The following is a 16,523-nucleotide window of genomic DNA, read 5'->3' on the forward strand; positions in this document are numbered from 1 at the left end:
ACAAGATGCTTATGTGGAGAAAAGCTAAAAGCTAATGTAGAACCTGATTGGGATTTTACAAATTAAATTGATTTGAATATTCGGCAAATGTTGCCTCTAAATATGTACTACTGTTTCTATCTTCTAAGTAAAGCAACTACAAACAGATCAACGGAACTAGTTATTGAGATTAAGTCATCCAAAATTCAAGCCATGCTGTCTTGGTGTATTGCACACACTCACATGCTCCTTGAGGCGATTGAGCATCTTCTTAATGTTTTCATCTCGCAAAGCCTGAGCTATCTTGAGCTTCTCCTCAATGGCCTTCTGCTCATTGGCCTTCTGCTGCTCCAAAGTCTCGCGCGTCTTTTCAATCTCCTGAGCATGAATCTGTGAAAAGAGTTTAAACGTAAGTTCTCGAGTTCTATGGAAACTATGTAACGAAATGTCAAACCTTTAGCTTCTCCTTCATGTCACTGATGATTGCCTCGCGTTTCTCCACATGCAATTCCATCTTGGTCTCCAATTGCTCCTTGGTCTGAGTGATGAACTCATTGGTGATCTCATCCTTCTTGCGGGTGGCCTCATCCACCTTGGCCAACTTGTTCGAGATATCAGCCATCTTCTTGGCCTCCAGAGACTGCGACGAAAAGCAAACAAATTCGTTTTGTTAAGCCGACGATGACCGAGAAGGGGCGACCGAATACTACTCACAATGCGACGCTCTTCGGCTGCCTTGAGCTTCTGCTCAATCTCCTCCACGCTGACGTTCTTGCCGGGGGTGACCGGACGCTTGGGCACGGCCACATTGGGTGCCGGTTCGGCCAGGATGACCTCATAGCTCAGTCCGCCGCGGGACTTCTCCTGGCAGCGAATCTCAGTGGCTGTAAACGACAAAGAGAAGCAGGAGATGGGCAGCCGTTAAAGAAATTCAATATTTGTGCATTGGCGGGGGGTGTCGGCCTGCTATAAATACATATAAAGTTGTGGTCGAGGGTGAAGGCCAGTTTCATCCTTAAGCCACCCTCTGCTGCTCGTATGACATCATTTTTGCACTTCTTCCCGCCCCACTAACTCGATGTCTCTTGTGTACTTTTCGCATTTAAGGCCGAAAAGCCGTGACCAAAACCCAACAAAGTGCAGGAATATAAATATATGATAACAAATGAAGAGAGGGTGGCCCAAAGTTGAATGAGCCCTTAGCTTGTGGCTCGTGTGGGGATTTCTTAGAAATAAAGCTGTACCACACAACAGTCCATTGATCTGCATGGGCGCTATATGTAAATGTCCAGCCAAATCGATTAACTAAGTCCCCAAATTAACTACCAAATCTACACACGATTATGATACCCCCTTGCACTCTTCATAGATTCAGATAGATTAATAAAAGTAAAAAGAAATTTAAGTGGTAAAGCACTCGCTCAAATTAATTGCATTCTGGCAAAAGTCGATGCTCTGCGCCCCAAAAATATCCATTAACTTTTGTTTTTTGCATTTACAGTTGGGTTTCGCACTTTTTTAAGCGCATTTTGATTAATGGCCACGCCTCGCTGCACTCTCCAATGCACACACCGCCACGTACCACCGTTATATACAGTGGCTCCAGGACATATTCAAACTTTTTCCGAGAGCAAAACCATAATTCATGCAAGCGCCGCACAGCCACACAAAACGAGAATTCCGGCAAAGTTGTTCGCTGACAATGATGGGCAGAATGGTGCCACACGCACACACATACACACATACACAAACACAGGGAGCAGAGAGCAGTTCAGGAAAATGGTAAGGAAAACGGAATAAAATGCGAGTTTTCACACGAAATAATTATTAAAATTAAATGCACTGGAAAATGCATATTCGACTGCAGCAAAAGTGTGAAAATTGGGAGTTCTTTAAACAGTTTCAGATTATTATCAAATTCCAAGAATAAATAGTTGTGTGTTCTCACATTAACATAATTAATTATTGCAACCTTATAGCCATGGAATAAAGAGTTCCCAGAAAAAGCCACAAGTGCCATAAACATTTCCTAGAGTTCAAAGCTTCATTTCTAAGCTACTCTTGGGTACGAGCAACGGATTCCAACACCTTTAAAGTTGGATATTTAATATGCGAGCATTCCGTAGCTCCCTCATAAATATAAACACCCCATGGATTGCATATCTACGCAACAAAAACGGTAAGCAAACAGCAATTGGAGCACAGGCCCGACCCATGTATAAACATCGCCATCCCTAGACGGCGAACCCGAGAACAAATCACAAACAATTCGCATCAGCAAATGTCTAGCCAAGAAAACCCAACGGACCCTTACTGGCATCCGGAGGGGATGGGGCTTTTGTTTAATCAGAGGGGGAGTTCGATGGCAAGACTATCAAATGAAGTGGAAAATTATTTGTCAAAACAAAAATATATACAGAAGAGTGGAGAAGAGAAGAAAGTGCTCCTCCCCCACTATATCTACACCGAAATGTATAATCTACCTTCAACAAAGGCACAGAACTGCTGCGTAGGTGTCTTGATGATTGCTGTTGACACATAATTTGCCATTATTCGAGTAGGTGTCCGTCCGTTCGTTGGTTAGTCCTACCATTTGTCCGACTGTCAATCATGACACTCGCTTTTGGGGTCGCTTTCAGCTTCACTTTCCCTGACTCTGGTGTGGCGTGTCCTCTGGCTTTGAGTAATGATGTCTTGGACCAGGTCAAGTGTTGAAGTCTATTAGGCTGACAGATTTGATGGGCCTCCCCACCGCCCACACAAACCACAAAAGGGGATTGGCGCTGGGGCTGGCGCAGGGCAAAGTCATCTTCATTTAACTTTCAGATTCAGGATTCCGTAACCCTTTTAAAACCATTATATTCGTCGCTCTGAGCTGACCATTTGGCTCGCAAAGCTGCCAAAGCAATTTCCCAAAGTGGCTTTTGTGGTCGAGACTCGATGGGAGGGAGTCTTCTCCTGGTGGTCCATTACTCTACTCTACGCTCTACTCACATATCTTATAGTCCTCCTCCATGGCATCCTGTATGCCACCCGATAGCTGCTGCTCCTTGGCACGACTACGAACATAACCACAAGCACCATTGCGAGCAATCCACATGTTCTTCAATATTTCTATCAATGCAGAGGCATCCGGATGGGAGGAATGTTTCCCCTCCACATGGACCATCAACTCCTCGGCGGTGAAGCCCAACTCATCGCAAAAGGGACACTTGAAGCTCTGCGGAGCCTCGCCATTCACCAACACCTCGCCGCCAAAGTAGATGTCCAGCATTTTCTTATTGTAAGCGGCACGCATGGGGTGATAGTATTTGTGCTTGGGGCTAACTCGATTTTTGCCCAGATCGAAACAGGCGCCACAGAATGTGATCTGGGAGCCGCACACAAAACACTCGTACCAGCGTCCAAGATCACCCTGGGCAGGGCAGCCCAAGCACTTCCGATGCACCACCGGACAATCCGAAGACATGGCAAAACTTCACAATCAAAAATATATCAAAAAGCGATTATTTTCTATATGGAATTTTTCCTGGAATATTTTGCTTTAAAAAATGAATTTTTTTTCTCGTATTTATTAAACTGCGATGTGACGTGGACGGGTGATTTACGATAACTGTGAGGTATTCCGATTTGAAGCTCTACAAGCTCCGGGAACGACTTGAAAGTCACTGACTGCTAGATTGGATATTTTTGTTTATTTCTAACGAGGGCAAAGGAATATGATCAATCTGAGCAGTCATTTAGGAGGGGCTGTAGCTATCGCACTTCTGTTAACATCTGCAAGGCAGATCAAGCTAAGGTGTGGATTACTCAAAGAGTACTCGAATAGTAAAAAGGGTATTTTGTATTTGTGCGCGCACAGAAGGAAACTTTTCCGAACTTATTCTTGATCAGTATCAACTTTTATACCCGGCACTCAGTACTACATCTGCACTTTAGCGGTTATTTGTCAAATTTTACATTCTTTCTTCATCTGTCATCTACATCAACAACATTGCTCACGCCAACACGCTCCTTTAGCTCGCCACCCTCCCCTATAGACACACACTACAGAGTCGCGGCTGAGGCAGCGGCAGAGTGTCGGCAGAAGCAGAGACGTTTCAGGGGCAGAGGCCATAAACAGAGCGAAGCAGATTGTGAATGAGAAAATGTGAAAAAAACAAAAAAATATAAGCTGCGGGACGGGGTGGGTTTGGCCACTGCAAATTAATTTCTTCACTGTGGCTATAATACTGATCCAATCGGATCCCAATTTGGTGATCTGATAGGTTTGGTCATTCCCTACGGAATGGCGTTTTCTGCTATCTTCAAAATTGTAGATTTGGGAGGCTTTCGCCCTTTTGCGGAGGCGGAAGGGGGCGGGGCTCATTTTTGAAATACACTGGTTTCAGTGTGAGCATACAGCAGTCTGGTACCAACATTTGGTGGCTCTAGCTCTTATAGTCTCTGAGAACTAGCCGACAAACAAGACGGACAGACAGACAGACAGACAGACAGACATAGACTCGGCTATTGATGCTGATCAAGAATATATATACTTTATGGGGTCGGAAACGTTTCCTTCTGTGTGTTACATACAACCGTTATTCGCACAAATACAATATACCCTATTTACTCTTCGAATACCGGGTATAAAAAGAACCACAAAGGCACAGATATACTGACTGAGTACCGGGTATAAAAGTTGTGCCGCGTACGAAGCGTCTCACAAACGTTCCTACTCGTTTTGAACTAGAAATGCAAAAATTGTGTCCGAAATCTGGAGCGTCTCAACATACTGTAAGTACATCTATGAAATAAATATATTTTCTAGCGGCTATAGCCAATAGTGTTAGCAATGATTACAATTACAGACAGATTAGATCCACAGAAATATTTATAAAGCCACAGTCATAGGAACTCATTTTTATTGTTGTTAAGAACAGTTAAATCTGTTACAGATGTTCTGTAAGGTGCATTTTTCTTTGAAAAGGTACAATATTATGTTGAAATGTTTTTTTTTCAGTTCCAGAATTAGGATTAGTATTTCATTTGTTTCACATGTAGTTTCCGGTTTGTTGAATATTTTCTTGTCTTAGTTTCGCTTTTTTTCCTTTTCTTGATCGTTTTGTTCATCTTTTTCATTCATCTTTTCGTTCTCCTTTTCTTTCTTATTATCATTCTCATTTTCTTTATGCTTTTCTTTCCCCATTCCTTGCTTTGTCTTCTTTCTCCGTTATTTCTTGTTTTGTTTATCTTTTATTTGCTTCTTTTGTTTCTCCTTTTCTTTCTGGCTTTCTTTCTTCTTTTCTTCCTTTCATTCTGCTTCTATTTCTTTCATTTTTGTTTTTGTTAATTCTTATTTTCCCTGCAATCCGTTACCGCAACATTCAATAATCATAATCATCATCGAAGTCATCATCATCATAGTCGTCGAATTCATCGGGTTCATCATCAGATGCTTCGCTATCAGATACTTGGACATTGTATGGCTCAGCATGCTCCATGAGGGCTGCCATTCTTTCTGCCACATCTGCAGCTGATACTGCCACAGCTGCTACAGCCGGCTGCTGATTAATTTCCTCTGGTGCAGCATTGTCATTCAGAGTGTTGAAAATATCAATGTGATATGATGGAGCCATGTGTTCACTGTTATTCGCATCAATATTGTTGTTATTGGCGGCACCAGTATTAGTGTCGTCGTTTGCAAAATCAGTGCCAGCCTTGCTATCGTTGCTATCCTCGTCATTGCTTTCGTCGTCATCGCCATCGTTGCTATCAATAAAAGCTATTGGATTCTGGTTGTTTATCCCAGCACCGAGGATGTCTCCATCCTGACCATAATGGCCCGATGAATTCATCTGCAATATGTTCTCCAGATGTCTATTTGTGGATGCTGCCTGTGCTTCTGCATCCTGGGACACTTTCTTTGGTTCATTCTCTTTGGATGCTTTCTGTGCTTCCATTTTCTGGGTTAAACGGCCACACCAGTTGCTATAATCACAGAGACCTTTGTAAAACTTTGTCATGGCATCCGTGCCCGTCTCACGTGCTTGAGTGACATTCTGGGACACTGGGATGAGCCGCTCCTCGGCTGTGGTTGTGCCTTTGTGTGGTGTCTGATTGGAGCCCATATCCGACATCAAGTCCTGTGGCAGTGGTTCGAGATTCTTCTCCGAGAGCATAGAGCACATTATAGCATCGACGAAACGTGCCTTGGACACCTTTCTTTCGCGTTCAATAGCTTCGGGCATCTTTTCGAAAGCGTCCTTAAGCTTTGAGCAGCAAAAGCGGGCATCGGTGAGCTCCAGCTTATCCTTGGGAGTCTTGATTACCTTCGGCTTGGCAGGATGCTGATCGGTAACCAGCTCTGTAATGGTGTTGCTTGTTTTTAATGCCCCCACCATGACTGGTGGCACAACAGCCTGACGATATTGAGGTTCTGGAAAATCGAGGCGTGAGCCGGACAATCGGTTGAGTGTCTGGGAGCGTGCCATTTGGAGGCCATTGTGGCGTCGTGCCAAATTTCGACTACGATTATAATAAGTGTACGAGGAGTTTCCATTTGATTCCTGCGGTGGTGGTATCGCCTGCTCTAGCGGAGCCGGCGGCATTGTGGCGGCTCGACGGGTGGGAGCACGCCTTGGTGGTACAGCCTGTTGCCGCCTAGCTGCGATCACCTCATCAAACACATTTCCTAGGCTTGGGTTGCTATTTGAGAGCGATGGAGCGGTACTTGCTCCATGACGCTGCTGATGCAATCGTTGGAGGCCGACCGCCTGATGCTCGATCATGCGGCACATTTGTCGGACACTGGATGTGACGCTACTCTGGGCTGAGTTGTTGCGCTTTAGGGTGTCAAATTGATTGCGTAGGGCGCGTGCCCGCGTCAATAGATCTGCGCAACGCTCCTCGAATGACACGCTGTTTAAGTCGAGATCTTGCATCCGATTCATCACACGTTGCAGCGCACGTATCACATGCTCCATGGTAGCAATGTCAATCCTGTTGTTGGTGGCAGTGTCACTGGCTGTTTGACGGTTAAAAACGCTTATAGGAGCTGCTTCTGGTGACCCACTGGCTTGAGATATCTCAAGCTGAATAATTGGTACTCGGTTTTCGGTTGGGATTCCCCCAGCTCTTGGGGCGGGCTGTGTGCTCCTGAATGGTGCAGGCGCTGGTAAAACGATTGAACCTTCAATGTCCACAGTGTCGATCGGAGGAGGAAGACCCGGATTCTTCGACGCGTAGTCGACAACGTAGAACGAATAGGCCTCCCGCTCGTAGTCCCTGTAGTCGGCATGGTCTCGGTGCTTCTCCAGCAGATGCATGTACAGTGCCTGTACGCTGACGCACTGCATCTGGCAAAGGGCGCACTTGAAGGATGGCGAAAGGAACGGAATGATCGAGGTGCGGGTGTAGAAAATCTTCCAAATGTGATAATATTTGTGATTCGGCGATGCAGGCCTGTTATTGCAAGTGAAGCAAGTCTCGCACAGATGATAGTCCTGGCAGGAGAAGCACGTGTAGCGCTGTCCCGGATATTCGACCATCTGGCACTGGCGGCACGGAAAGCCAACGTGACGCTCCGGCAGTGCATTGTTTAAGACAAAGCTAACCGAAGTATGTGTCCCAGGCCGATGCATTCTGTTGGGAAAGCGTATGACTAGGATGACGAAAAAGGTTTTTCTTTTATTTTTAGCGTACTCAGCAATGTTTAAACTTTGGCAAAAGGCAGCAGTACAACACGGCATCAAATCGTTCAGGAATTAACTATGCACATACATATGTTCATATGTATGTATACAAATAATCTTGAATTACTTTGAAAAGGTTTTTGGTTTTGTTTGGTCGTTTATTTTACAGCTATTTCATCGCCTATAGGAGTAGGAATCTGTTTTGAAAGAGGCAAAGAAAAAACGAGAAGGGACGTGTGAGACGCTTCTTACGCGTCACAACTGTTATACCCGGCACTCAGTACTACATCTGCAACTTAGCGGTTATTTGTTAAATTTTACGTTTTATCTTCATCTGTCATCTACATCAGGGCTCGGCAGCCATACAACTAACGAGCCGTTTTTGCGTTTGTGTGTGAAGACGCACGCAAAACGGAACATTTCACTATATTGGTATTGGTGCGAATCACTGTAATACGCGTGTACGTGAGGGCGCTGCAGCGCTGCAGCAGCACCTTGTCCCGCACCCATGGGATAGGGCCGTGCCGAGCCCTGATCTACATCAACAACACTACTCACGCCAACACGCTCCTTTTGCTCGCCACCCTCCCCTAGAACAACGCACTGCAGAGTCAGGGCAGAAACGCGGCAGAGTGGCGGCAGAGGCCACAAACTGCGCGAAGCAGAGTATGAATGAGAGAATGTGTAAAAAACAAATATAAGCTGCGGAACGGAGTGGGTTTGGCCACTGCAAATTAATTTCTTTATTGTGGCTATAATACTGATCCAATCGGATCCCAATTTGGTGATCTAATAGATATGGTCATTCCCTACGGAATGGCGATTTTAGATTGTAGATTTGGGAGGTTTTCGCCCTTTTGCGGAGGCGGAAGGGGGCGTAGCTCATTTTTGAAATACACTTGTAACAGTGTGGCATACAGAAGTATGGATGCAAAATTTGGTGGCTCTAGCTCTTATAGTCTCTGAGAACTAGCCGACAAACAAGGCGGACGGACGGACGGACGGACGGACAGACAGACATGGCTCAATCGACTCGGCTATTGATGCTGACCAAGAATATATATACTGTATGGGGTCGGAAACGTTTCCTTCTGTGCGTTACATACAACCGGTATTCGCACAAATACAATATACCCTATTTACTCTTCGAGTACCGGGTATAAAAATATGTATGTATGTATGTACATACATAAATAGATATGCTGCGCAATGTTTCATATGAAAGAACGCACTTTACCAGAGTACATTTGTTATTGTATATACATATGTATGTACATATGTGGATGCACAAACGAAAAACGTATCAGTGGAAAAGTGTGTGTGTATATGTATACACATAAATATATGTATTGTACATAACCTAGAACCTACACAAAAATGACTTCAAACCACATACAAACACACATGAGCCCTCCAAAAACTGTAGAAAAAACTCATGTGTATGTATGTATGTATGTACATCTGCGTAGTCCGCTTTGGCGCACATAAATATCTTCACAGTTGATATTTACTGTAACTCGATCTTCTTTAAACAAACACTCAACGCAGCGCAAAAACCAACGGCACATGTAAAAAAGCCACAAAAAGAAGGAGAGGGGGGAAAAAAGAGCGTACTGTTTGTTTGCGTGTGTGTGTGTGCGTGCCAGAGACGCACAAAAAGTAGAAAAAACTCTTGTGCCGCATTTTGCCAAAAAAATAAAACGTTGAGTACAAAAAATGCAAAATACCTAATTTCTTTGATTTTCACTTGATTTTGTAATACTTGAGCCGCACTTTTGTGCTCTTAACTTCAGTCCGTTTTTAATGAACCGACTTCTTTGACAAACGAAACAGGAAAGAGAGAGAGATGACACACAGACGCGCTGATAGGCAGAAAAGTGCACAAATGGGCTGTAAAGCGCAAAATTTATCGAATAGTTGCTAGGTTTTTTGCCACCACTAGACAGCTATACAAATTCCTACCTGAAAAAAGAAAACCAATGCGTGGCTGGCCAAATGCAATGACGCAAAGAATAAAAATAAATAAAAATAACTGATTCTTGACTAAAAATATGATATTAAGAGCACTAAGGTTGGTGGTTAAAGGCGGTAGGAACTTGTATTAAATAGTTTAATACATCAATTAGTTGAAATTAAGGTGGGGAGTTCTGTAAAATAGAGTTTATTCATATTACGCGTCACAACAGTCAATATTTTAGAGAAATTACGATGTTTTCCCCATTTTTATAAACTTTGATTTTTTTGTAAGCTAAAAGCAAATCAGGAAAAATATACTAGGGCACCAAAGTGTTTTCAAAACTTATGGGCAGCCCTTCCATTATGTTTTTTTGCTTACTTGTGCGTGAACAAGCCCAAGTGAAAACTTTGCTCAAATATGGCTGAACTTCAATTATTTTTTAGCGCGTGAATTTTTGCGGAGCGAATGATCGTTTTTTGCGCTTATTTTTTTGGACCTCAGGGCTTGTTAACACCACATTCAAGCCGTTCTTGGCCGCAGGACCAAACTAAAAACTCTCATTAACATAATAAGCATCATTATACAAATCTAAAGCAGCGTAAAATGCATCCACATACCCGCCTTACACACCACACCACAGAACACACACAGCTCACAGCGTTTGACCTCAATTAAAATATTTTGCGAGCAGACAGAGAGAGTTTTGCCAACTTGCATTTTATGGGCTCTTACTTAATGTAGTACGTCCCCGACCCCCCTGCCACCTTACTAAGAAGAAGGACCCACTGCAGCAATAAAAAGAGCCGTTGACATTTCACGCTTTTAATTAAAAATCCTGGCCAGCAATTTGTGCTAAATGAAATAAAGAAGGACGGACCTAGGCTGCTAAAGGTTTTTCTATGGGTTCTTTGTGGGGGCGGGCGCCCTCTAAATTTGCTATAAATCCGACATGATTTTAATTGAAACGACATGATAAAGTGTTGATGGCCTGGTCTTATACTCGTATTAATATACTCCCCCAATGACCCGCATTTTAAAGGGCGCAGTAGGTAGTGGAGGAAATTCTCTCGAAAATCCTGCTTATGACAGTTGACAGCAGAAGGAAGCGATTTATCAGAGCTCCAAAAAGGCAGGAAGGCGGCAGGAGGCACAAGGCACCATACAGCACATCTGATGACATTGCAAAACAAATGTCAAAAGAGGAAGACCGAAGGGGAGTAACCCACACATACCCATGTCGTCAGAGATAGTCAATCACACATCACACAGGACACAGGACAGCAGGGACTAAAGCAGAAGAAGTACAGCTTAACCCAAAAGGGAACTTAATTACTGTGTCGTCGGGGATTGCGGCCTGTGTTGATGTTGATTTTGTGGAAGTTAATTGAATGACTAAAGTGTTTGTCTTCATTAATTAATTGGTGCGCAACACATTTTCGGTGATTTCTGTTAAGCAAAATGTGTGAAAAGGTTCCAAATTAATAGCTAAGAAGAGTGCTTTATATTTTATATTTTTTGAAAGAGATAGGATGCGTCAGATAGGTTAGGATTCAAGCAAGATATATGTATGTATGTGTGTACATATAATTACAATGTGTGCAACACAAACTCAAATAGAGTAAAGGAATTCTCTTTATTTGTGTAATTTTTGTAAAAAAATTTTTACCACATTGCGATGGAATAAATAGGTTAAGTCGGTAAGCATACAGAAAATCAGCAAAAACGAGAAGGGACGTGTGAGACGCTTCTTACGCGTCACAACTTTTATACCCGGCACTCAGTACTACATCTGCAACTTAGCGGTTATTTGTCAAACTTTACAATTTTTCTTCATCTGCCATCTATGTATGTACTGCAGAGACGTGTCAGGGGCAGAGGCCACAAACTGCGCGAGTGTGTGAATGAGAGAATCTGTAAAAAACAAATATAAGCTGCGGGACGGGGTGGGTTTGGCCACTGCAAATTAATTTGTTCATTGTGGCTATAATAATAATCCAATCGTAACCCAATTTGGTGATCTGATAGATATGGTCATTCCCTACGGAATGGCGTTTTCTTGTATCTTCAATATTGTAGATTTGGGAGGTTTTCGCCCTTTTGCGGGGGCGGAAGGGGGCGTGTATTATTGAAACACACTTGTAACAGTGTGAGCACACAGAAGTCTGGATGCAAAATTTGGTGGCTTTAGCTTTTATAGTCTCTGAGATCCAGGCGCTCAACAAGACGGACGGACAGACGGACGGACAGACAGACATGGCTCAATCGACTCGGCTATTAATGCTGATCAAGAATATATATACTATATGGGGTCGGAAACGTTTCCTTCTGTGCGTTACATACATTTACTTTGTGCACAAATACAATATACCCTATTTACTCTTCGAGTACCGGGTATAAAAAAGAAGCGCAAATTTTTGCCAATTTCGTAAATTTGTAGAGGCGAAAATACTTCAAAAAAATCATGTAAATGACTGGAAAAATGTACTATTCCGCCATTTATGTTGCCTATTTGTTAATGCTCAAAGTTTTGAATTTCGTTTTTCCTGGATATTTTAGTGGCATTTCCAATTATGTTTTCCATTTCGAGCTTTTTGTATGTTCCCATTCGCTTACCCAAATGAAGTGAAATAGCCAAAATCCAATTATATCCAATTCACTTTTTGCCATGCTTTTTTGCATGCAGCAACAGCAAAAGTTGGCTAAATAATATTACATATATAATTCGTGCTCGTAAGTTGGCTTTACATTCTTGTTGAAGAGTTTTACACTCTTCTATGGGTACACATTACCCGCTGGAAGCACTCCAAAAACTTTTGCTTAAAATGTTCCATTTCGAGCATAAAAACTTTTGTCCGCCAACAACGGAACACACATCAGAGGAGAGGATAGGAAACATTTTCAATAATTATCACACCCAGTCGCCAAGAATGGCAAAGACATGAAAATATGCTCACCAAAAGAACAGGAAAAAGTAATGGAATGAAGTGCCATAAGAGCCATGTCTGTTGCCTTTTACTTAATATTCATAAAAGCATTTTAATTTCCATTTAATGAAATTATTTGTATGAGTCAGCAGTTGATTCTATTGTGGGGGGCTGCTCGGGTGCGCCTCGGGGCGTGGCAGGGTAAAGTCTATATCCTCTCTCTCTGTTGTGTTTTTTATATTTCTTGATGCAAGTATGTATGTATGTTCATTTAAAAATTTTTTGCGCGCTGTCAAGACTTCAATTAAAACAATTTTCATCTATATTTGCATTAGAAAATTGGGGGAAAGAATGCTGGGTTGGGAGGGTGGTGGGGGGGGTGTGTGTGTGGGAATGGAACAATTACAGGTAAAAGTTGTGACTCTGGGAAAGAAGCAAACCCGAAGTAACACCGTGAACAACACTTAAAGTGTTCTTTTGGTCCAGAATATTACAGTCTGACTGCAATTATTTTTCTTAAACATGGTACATGCATGGCTACATGCACTATTTCGGTGTGTGGAGTTCTTCTTGATTTTATTTGATACATTTGTGCCACGTAAATGTGTATACGGGTGGTAGAAATCCTTATATTCCCTGCACTCTTATTCTGTAGTTCTTCTAACATCAAAGTTTTCCTTGATAAAGAAGTCTAAAGTTTACTTACAATTCAAATGCAAATGGATGGCCACCATTGTGAATTACAGACTCTAGACACAAAACACACAAACCGAATCGAATCGAATTGAACTTGACAAATTGCTGAAATAATCCTCAGTTCTTCTTTTTCGTTTTCTTTTTTTGTTTGGGCAAGTTGTTGACTCGCAGGATTTCGCTAACCAACTGAATGAACAGTCTGCTGACTGAGTGAGACTCCGATGATGGTTGGACCCAAGCTACAAGCGACACAAAAATGTTGAGCGGGCACAATCAAACACACTCCGGCACACACACAGCCACTCACACACCCAAGAGTCCTGTCCTTCCTTCCGTTAGTTTTGAGCGAAATGTAGTTTTAATTTTTGTCGTGTAGCATAGTTTTTGGCATGTGCTGCAGAAAAAATTCCAGTGGAAACACTAACAAAAAGGCGCTCTCAGCCAACGTTAGTCGTCGGCGACAGTCGTCTGGCAGACCGCGCTCTCCCTTTGTCGATTTGTTGTGCGGCTTAATTGCTTTCGTTTTGCCGGTTGGGGCAGGGCAAGGCCCCAAAACAGCTGATGATTCAGGCACATCACCACTCAAAGCGAGAGAGAGAGAGAAAATTGAGCTGCCGCTGTTATTTGAGTGCGAATTATAAATAACAGTCTCTTTGACTCAGTCAGCTGTTGTGTTTGATCGTTGTGCATGGAAAATTTAGAACAAGGTAAACGACCTCTTCTAACATTTAACGGTATTTTGCATACTAATCTAATTGTTGCTAGTGTTACGGTAAGGAACGGTAAGTAATAAACGGTTTTAGGTTCATGTAAGCAGTTTCCTGGATCATTTATAGGAATTCCTATGTACCATTCTAGGGAAAACATGAAATGGATTCTTTAAATCATGGCAGGCTTGTGGATTAAGTCAAATCAAAAACCCAAATATCATAAGCATTTTCGCAGTCGAACTTTGTTCTTCGAAGTGTGTGCATCAAAAATGATTACGGAAGAAAAAAATTACAGAAAAAACAGCACGTTTTGGAAATTGTGATTATCATCGGTGAAAATATTTAAAAAATTTGATCATTTGATCAAAAACCTGAATTTCCATTTGGATTTCACAGTCGAAGTTTAAATCTCAACGAGTGTGCACAACAAACTAATATAATTACATAAAATAAAAGGAAAGTTTTCCAAAATTGTTATTTGGCAATAAACGTCGAAATCGTCGCGTTCCTTTAAAAGTGTTTGATCAAAGAGTGCTGTTCGTAACAAAGCAAGAAACTCAAAAAATTAGACACTTTCCGAAAACTGTACTTTGTTTGGAAGATTATCTTCGCGACAAAATGGAAATAGAATGGAAAATGTTCGGAATAAGATTATATCTGAAGAGCCAGATTCTATAGATTAAGCAACACAGCTGTTGCTTCGGTTGGCAGTTCCGGTCTCTATCTTCGACTTTGAATATGCATATATGGGTGCATATCGCAAGAAATTTTCTCCACAGTTTTACTGTGTCAATAAAACAACCAAGGCAGCCGTCTTGTCAACACTCCCCAATGTTGAGGTGAAAACCAAGGTTTCGGAACACCCAATATTGGGAAATGTAAAAATTAAACAATAAGGTAAGAAGAAGTGAATGTGGAATAAATCAACCGAAAACGAAAGTTATGCATACTTAACTAGCATTGTTCTCCTTAGATCTTCTGGTTGAAGCTACACTTACGGTTTCCCGCACACTGAAATCCAGAAAATAGAAACAAAAGCCCATCTGAGCCCCTCCTAAGGTACATATGAAATTATTTTATCACCTTTTTAGCTTCACTCTTTAACTCCTATACAGGCTCCAGCAACATATTGGCCAGGATTATGCCCCAAAACACAGTTCAATAATTTCCCAATGAAAGCAGACACATAAGAAACAGCTGGCATTGAATATTCACCACAAAGGTAAGTCCAGAAGGTTTGATATCTATATCTTTACACTTAAACTGATCCCCACAGCAGCACGACATGCACCTTCGGATTAAGCAAAGCAAACATTTCTTTTAAGCATCAAATCCAAAGCCAACACTCAAATCATCACCCCACCCGGAAGCCGCCACTTGATCTGGACACCCCAGCGTAGACAACATTCGATCGTCGCCACGCAACCTTAGAGAAATTAACGATCACTATATCGATTCCGGATGCTTACAAATAAATAAAGTAAAACAAAATGAAATATACAATAAGTACCACTGAAAATATAGTCTTGGTGACAGCTAGACTCATTTTTAAACTCCTTAATTATGTTAATGCTTAAAATATGTTCTACTTATAGATGGAAATGAATGCATGGAGCGTTGATTTATTTTTGGTTTTCAAAAGAAATGCATTTGCATTCCAGTTCAGGTTGGTCCCAATTGAGAATTTATTTCCAAAGCAATCAAAGCCAAATCTTTGTACTTTGTACTTTGTACAGTGTACTATTGAGAGCAAGAAACTGCTTGCTCAATAAAATCTCTATTAAGCTTCGGCTAAACAACAGACCAGGAGGCGAGGCGATGGCAACCAAACGATGGAAAAACCCAAACATAAACCACATTTCATTTTGAAATGCCACGCCCAGCATGTAGAACTGGATCGTGGACTACCTCTGTTGCCATTTTCCTCAGAAAAATACTGAAAAATCGAGCCACTCGAACGTGACTCGCACTACAGGCAGGCACTTTGGCATTGATTGGCCCCCCCAAATGCCATCGCCAGCGCCATGGCCGGGCCAAATGTCGCCAGCGACGACGGCGACAAAATTCTGCAGGCTGGAATAAACCAAAGCCAACAGAAACTACTGTCGCTGCCACTGAAAGCTGCTCAAAAGCCAACAAAAACCAACAAACATGGCTAAAGTAAAAGCCATGCGGCATTGCAGCCTGCTACAGCTGCTGCTTCTCCGACTGCTGCTGTTGTAGTTTTAATGGTTTTCCCTGCAGCGAGCCTCCTCCGAGTCGAGCACGAGTCGAGGCAGAAACAAACGATGATGATTCATCGAGGCTCAGCCTTTGAGCGCTTTTCGCTTGTTCCCTCCCCCACCCTGGAACAAATTGGCCAACTTGAGGGCTTAAGGTGCGGAAACTTACCTGCAAAGAGAAAAGAAAAATAAAACTGCAATTAGTGGAGAGAAATTGTGTTCGAAATGTCTACAGAAGATAGGGACTTAGATGATAATTTCCTTTATGGTAGATTTTGTATCTTGCTTGAGTCGCAATTTATGGATTAATCTTTGTACAAAAGATAGTAAGAGTCCAGCCACACTGCATAGAATACCAT

At 42.3% G+C, this 16,523-nt stretch overlaps 3 protein-coding genes and 1 long non-coding RNA gene across 9 annotated transcripts in view; 2 read left to right on the top strand and 2 right to left on the bottom strand.

Annotated features, from left to right (window-relative positions):
* The window catches only part of LOC117901736 (B9 domain-containing protein 2), a 17,884-nt gene extending 12,353 nt beyond the window's left edge, over nucleotides 1-5,531 (top strand). The window contains exon 4 of the mRNA XM_034812620.1: nucleotides 5,522-5,531. The gene's annotated coding sequence lies outside the window, so the exon portion shown is untranslated. The remainder of the gene's footprint in view (nucleotides 1-5,521) is intronic.
* The window catches only part of LOC117901725 (stathmin), a 75,388-nt gene that overhangs the window by 1,410 nt on the left and 57,455 nt on the right, over nucleotides 1-16,523 (bottom strand). For 3 of the 5 annotated variants that reach the window (XM_034812606.1, XM_034812607.1, XM_034812605.1), the window contains exons 3-5: nucleotides 694-863; nucleotides 434-619; nucleotides 223-369 (exon numbers count right to left, since the gene is read on the bottom strand). In XM_034812606.1, coding sequence (XP_034668497.1) covers nucleotides 223-369; nucleotides 434-619; nucleotides 694-863 — 503 coding nt within the window. Of the gene's footprint in view, nucleotides 1-222; nucleotides 370-433; nucleotides 620-693; nucleotides 864-2,973; nucleotides 3,464-16,523 lie in introns of those variants that run through there. The other 2 variants (XM_034812604.1, XM_034812603.1) reach the window with 1 other exon arrangement.
* LOC117902574 lies at nucleotides 5,349-7,802 on the bottom strand. Its single transcript, XM_034814034.1, has 2 exons — nucleotides 7,666-7,802; nucleotides 5,349-7,605 (listed from the first exon to the last, which is right to left on the bottom strand). Exons 1-2 carry the CDS (start codon nucleotides 7,710-7,712, stop codon nucleotides 5,349-5,351), a joined length of 2,304 nt encoding a protein of 767 aa, XP_034669925.1. The 5' UTR covers nucleotides 7,713-7,802.
* LOC117901744 lies at nucleotides 13,928-15,423 on the top strand. Of its 2 annotated transcripts, none has more exons than XR_004649340.1 (4): nucleotides 13,928-14,839; nucleotides 14,916-15,001; nucleotides 15,058-15,164; nucleotides 15,222-15,423. It is a non-coding gene; the product is annotated as an uncharacterized LOC117901744 (long non-coding RNA). The 2 variants fall into 2 exon arrangements; XR_004649339.1 differs by having other exon boundaries at nucleotides 13,936-14,839; nucleotides 15,219-15,422.

The sequence above is a fragment of the Drosophila subobscura genome, chromosome U (assembly GCF_008121235.1).
Source record: "Drosophila subobscura isolate 14011-0131.10 chromosome U, UCBerk_Dsub_1.0, whole genome shotgun sequence".
NCBI lineage: Eukaryota > Metazoa > Arthropoda > Insecta > Diptera > Drosophilidae > Drosophila > Drosophila subobscura.

Excerpts from the sequence above, each read along its gene's own strand:
- LOC117902574 (XM_034814034.1), bottom strand. The coding sequence starts at position 7,712 with ATGCCGTGTTGTACTGCTGCCTTTTGCCAAAGTTTAAACATTGCTGA. Across the intron at positions 7,606-7,665 it reads CAAAGTTTAAACATTGCTGA|AATGCATCGGCCTGGGACAC; the intron begins GTACGCTAAAAA and ends CTTTCCCAACAG.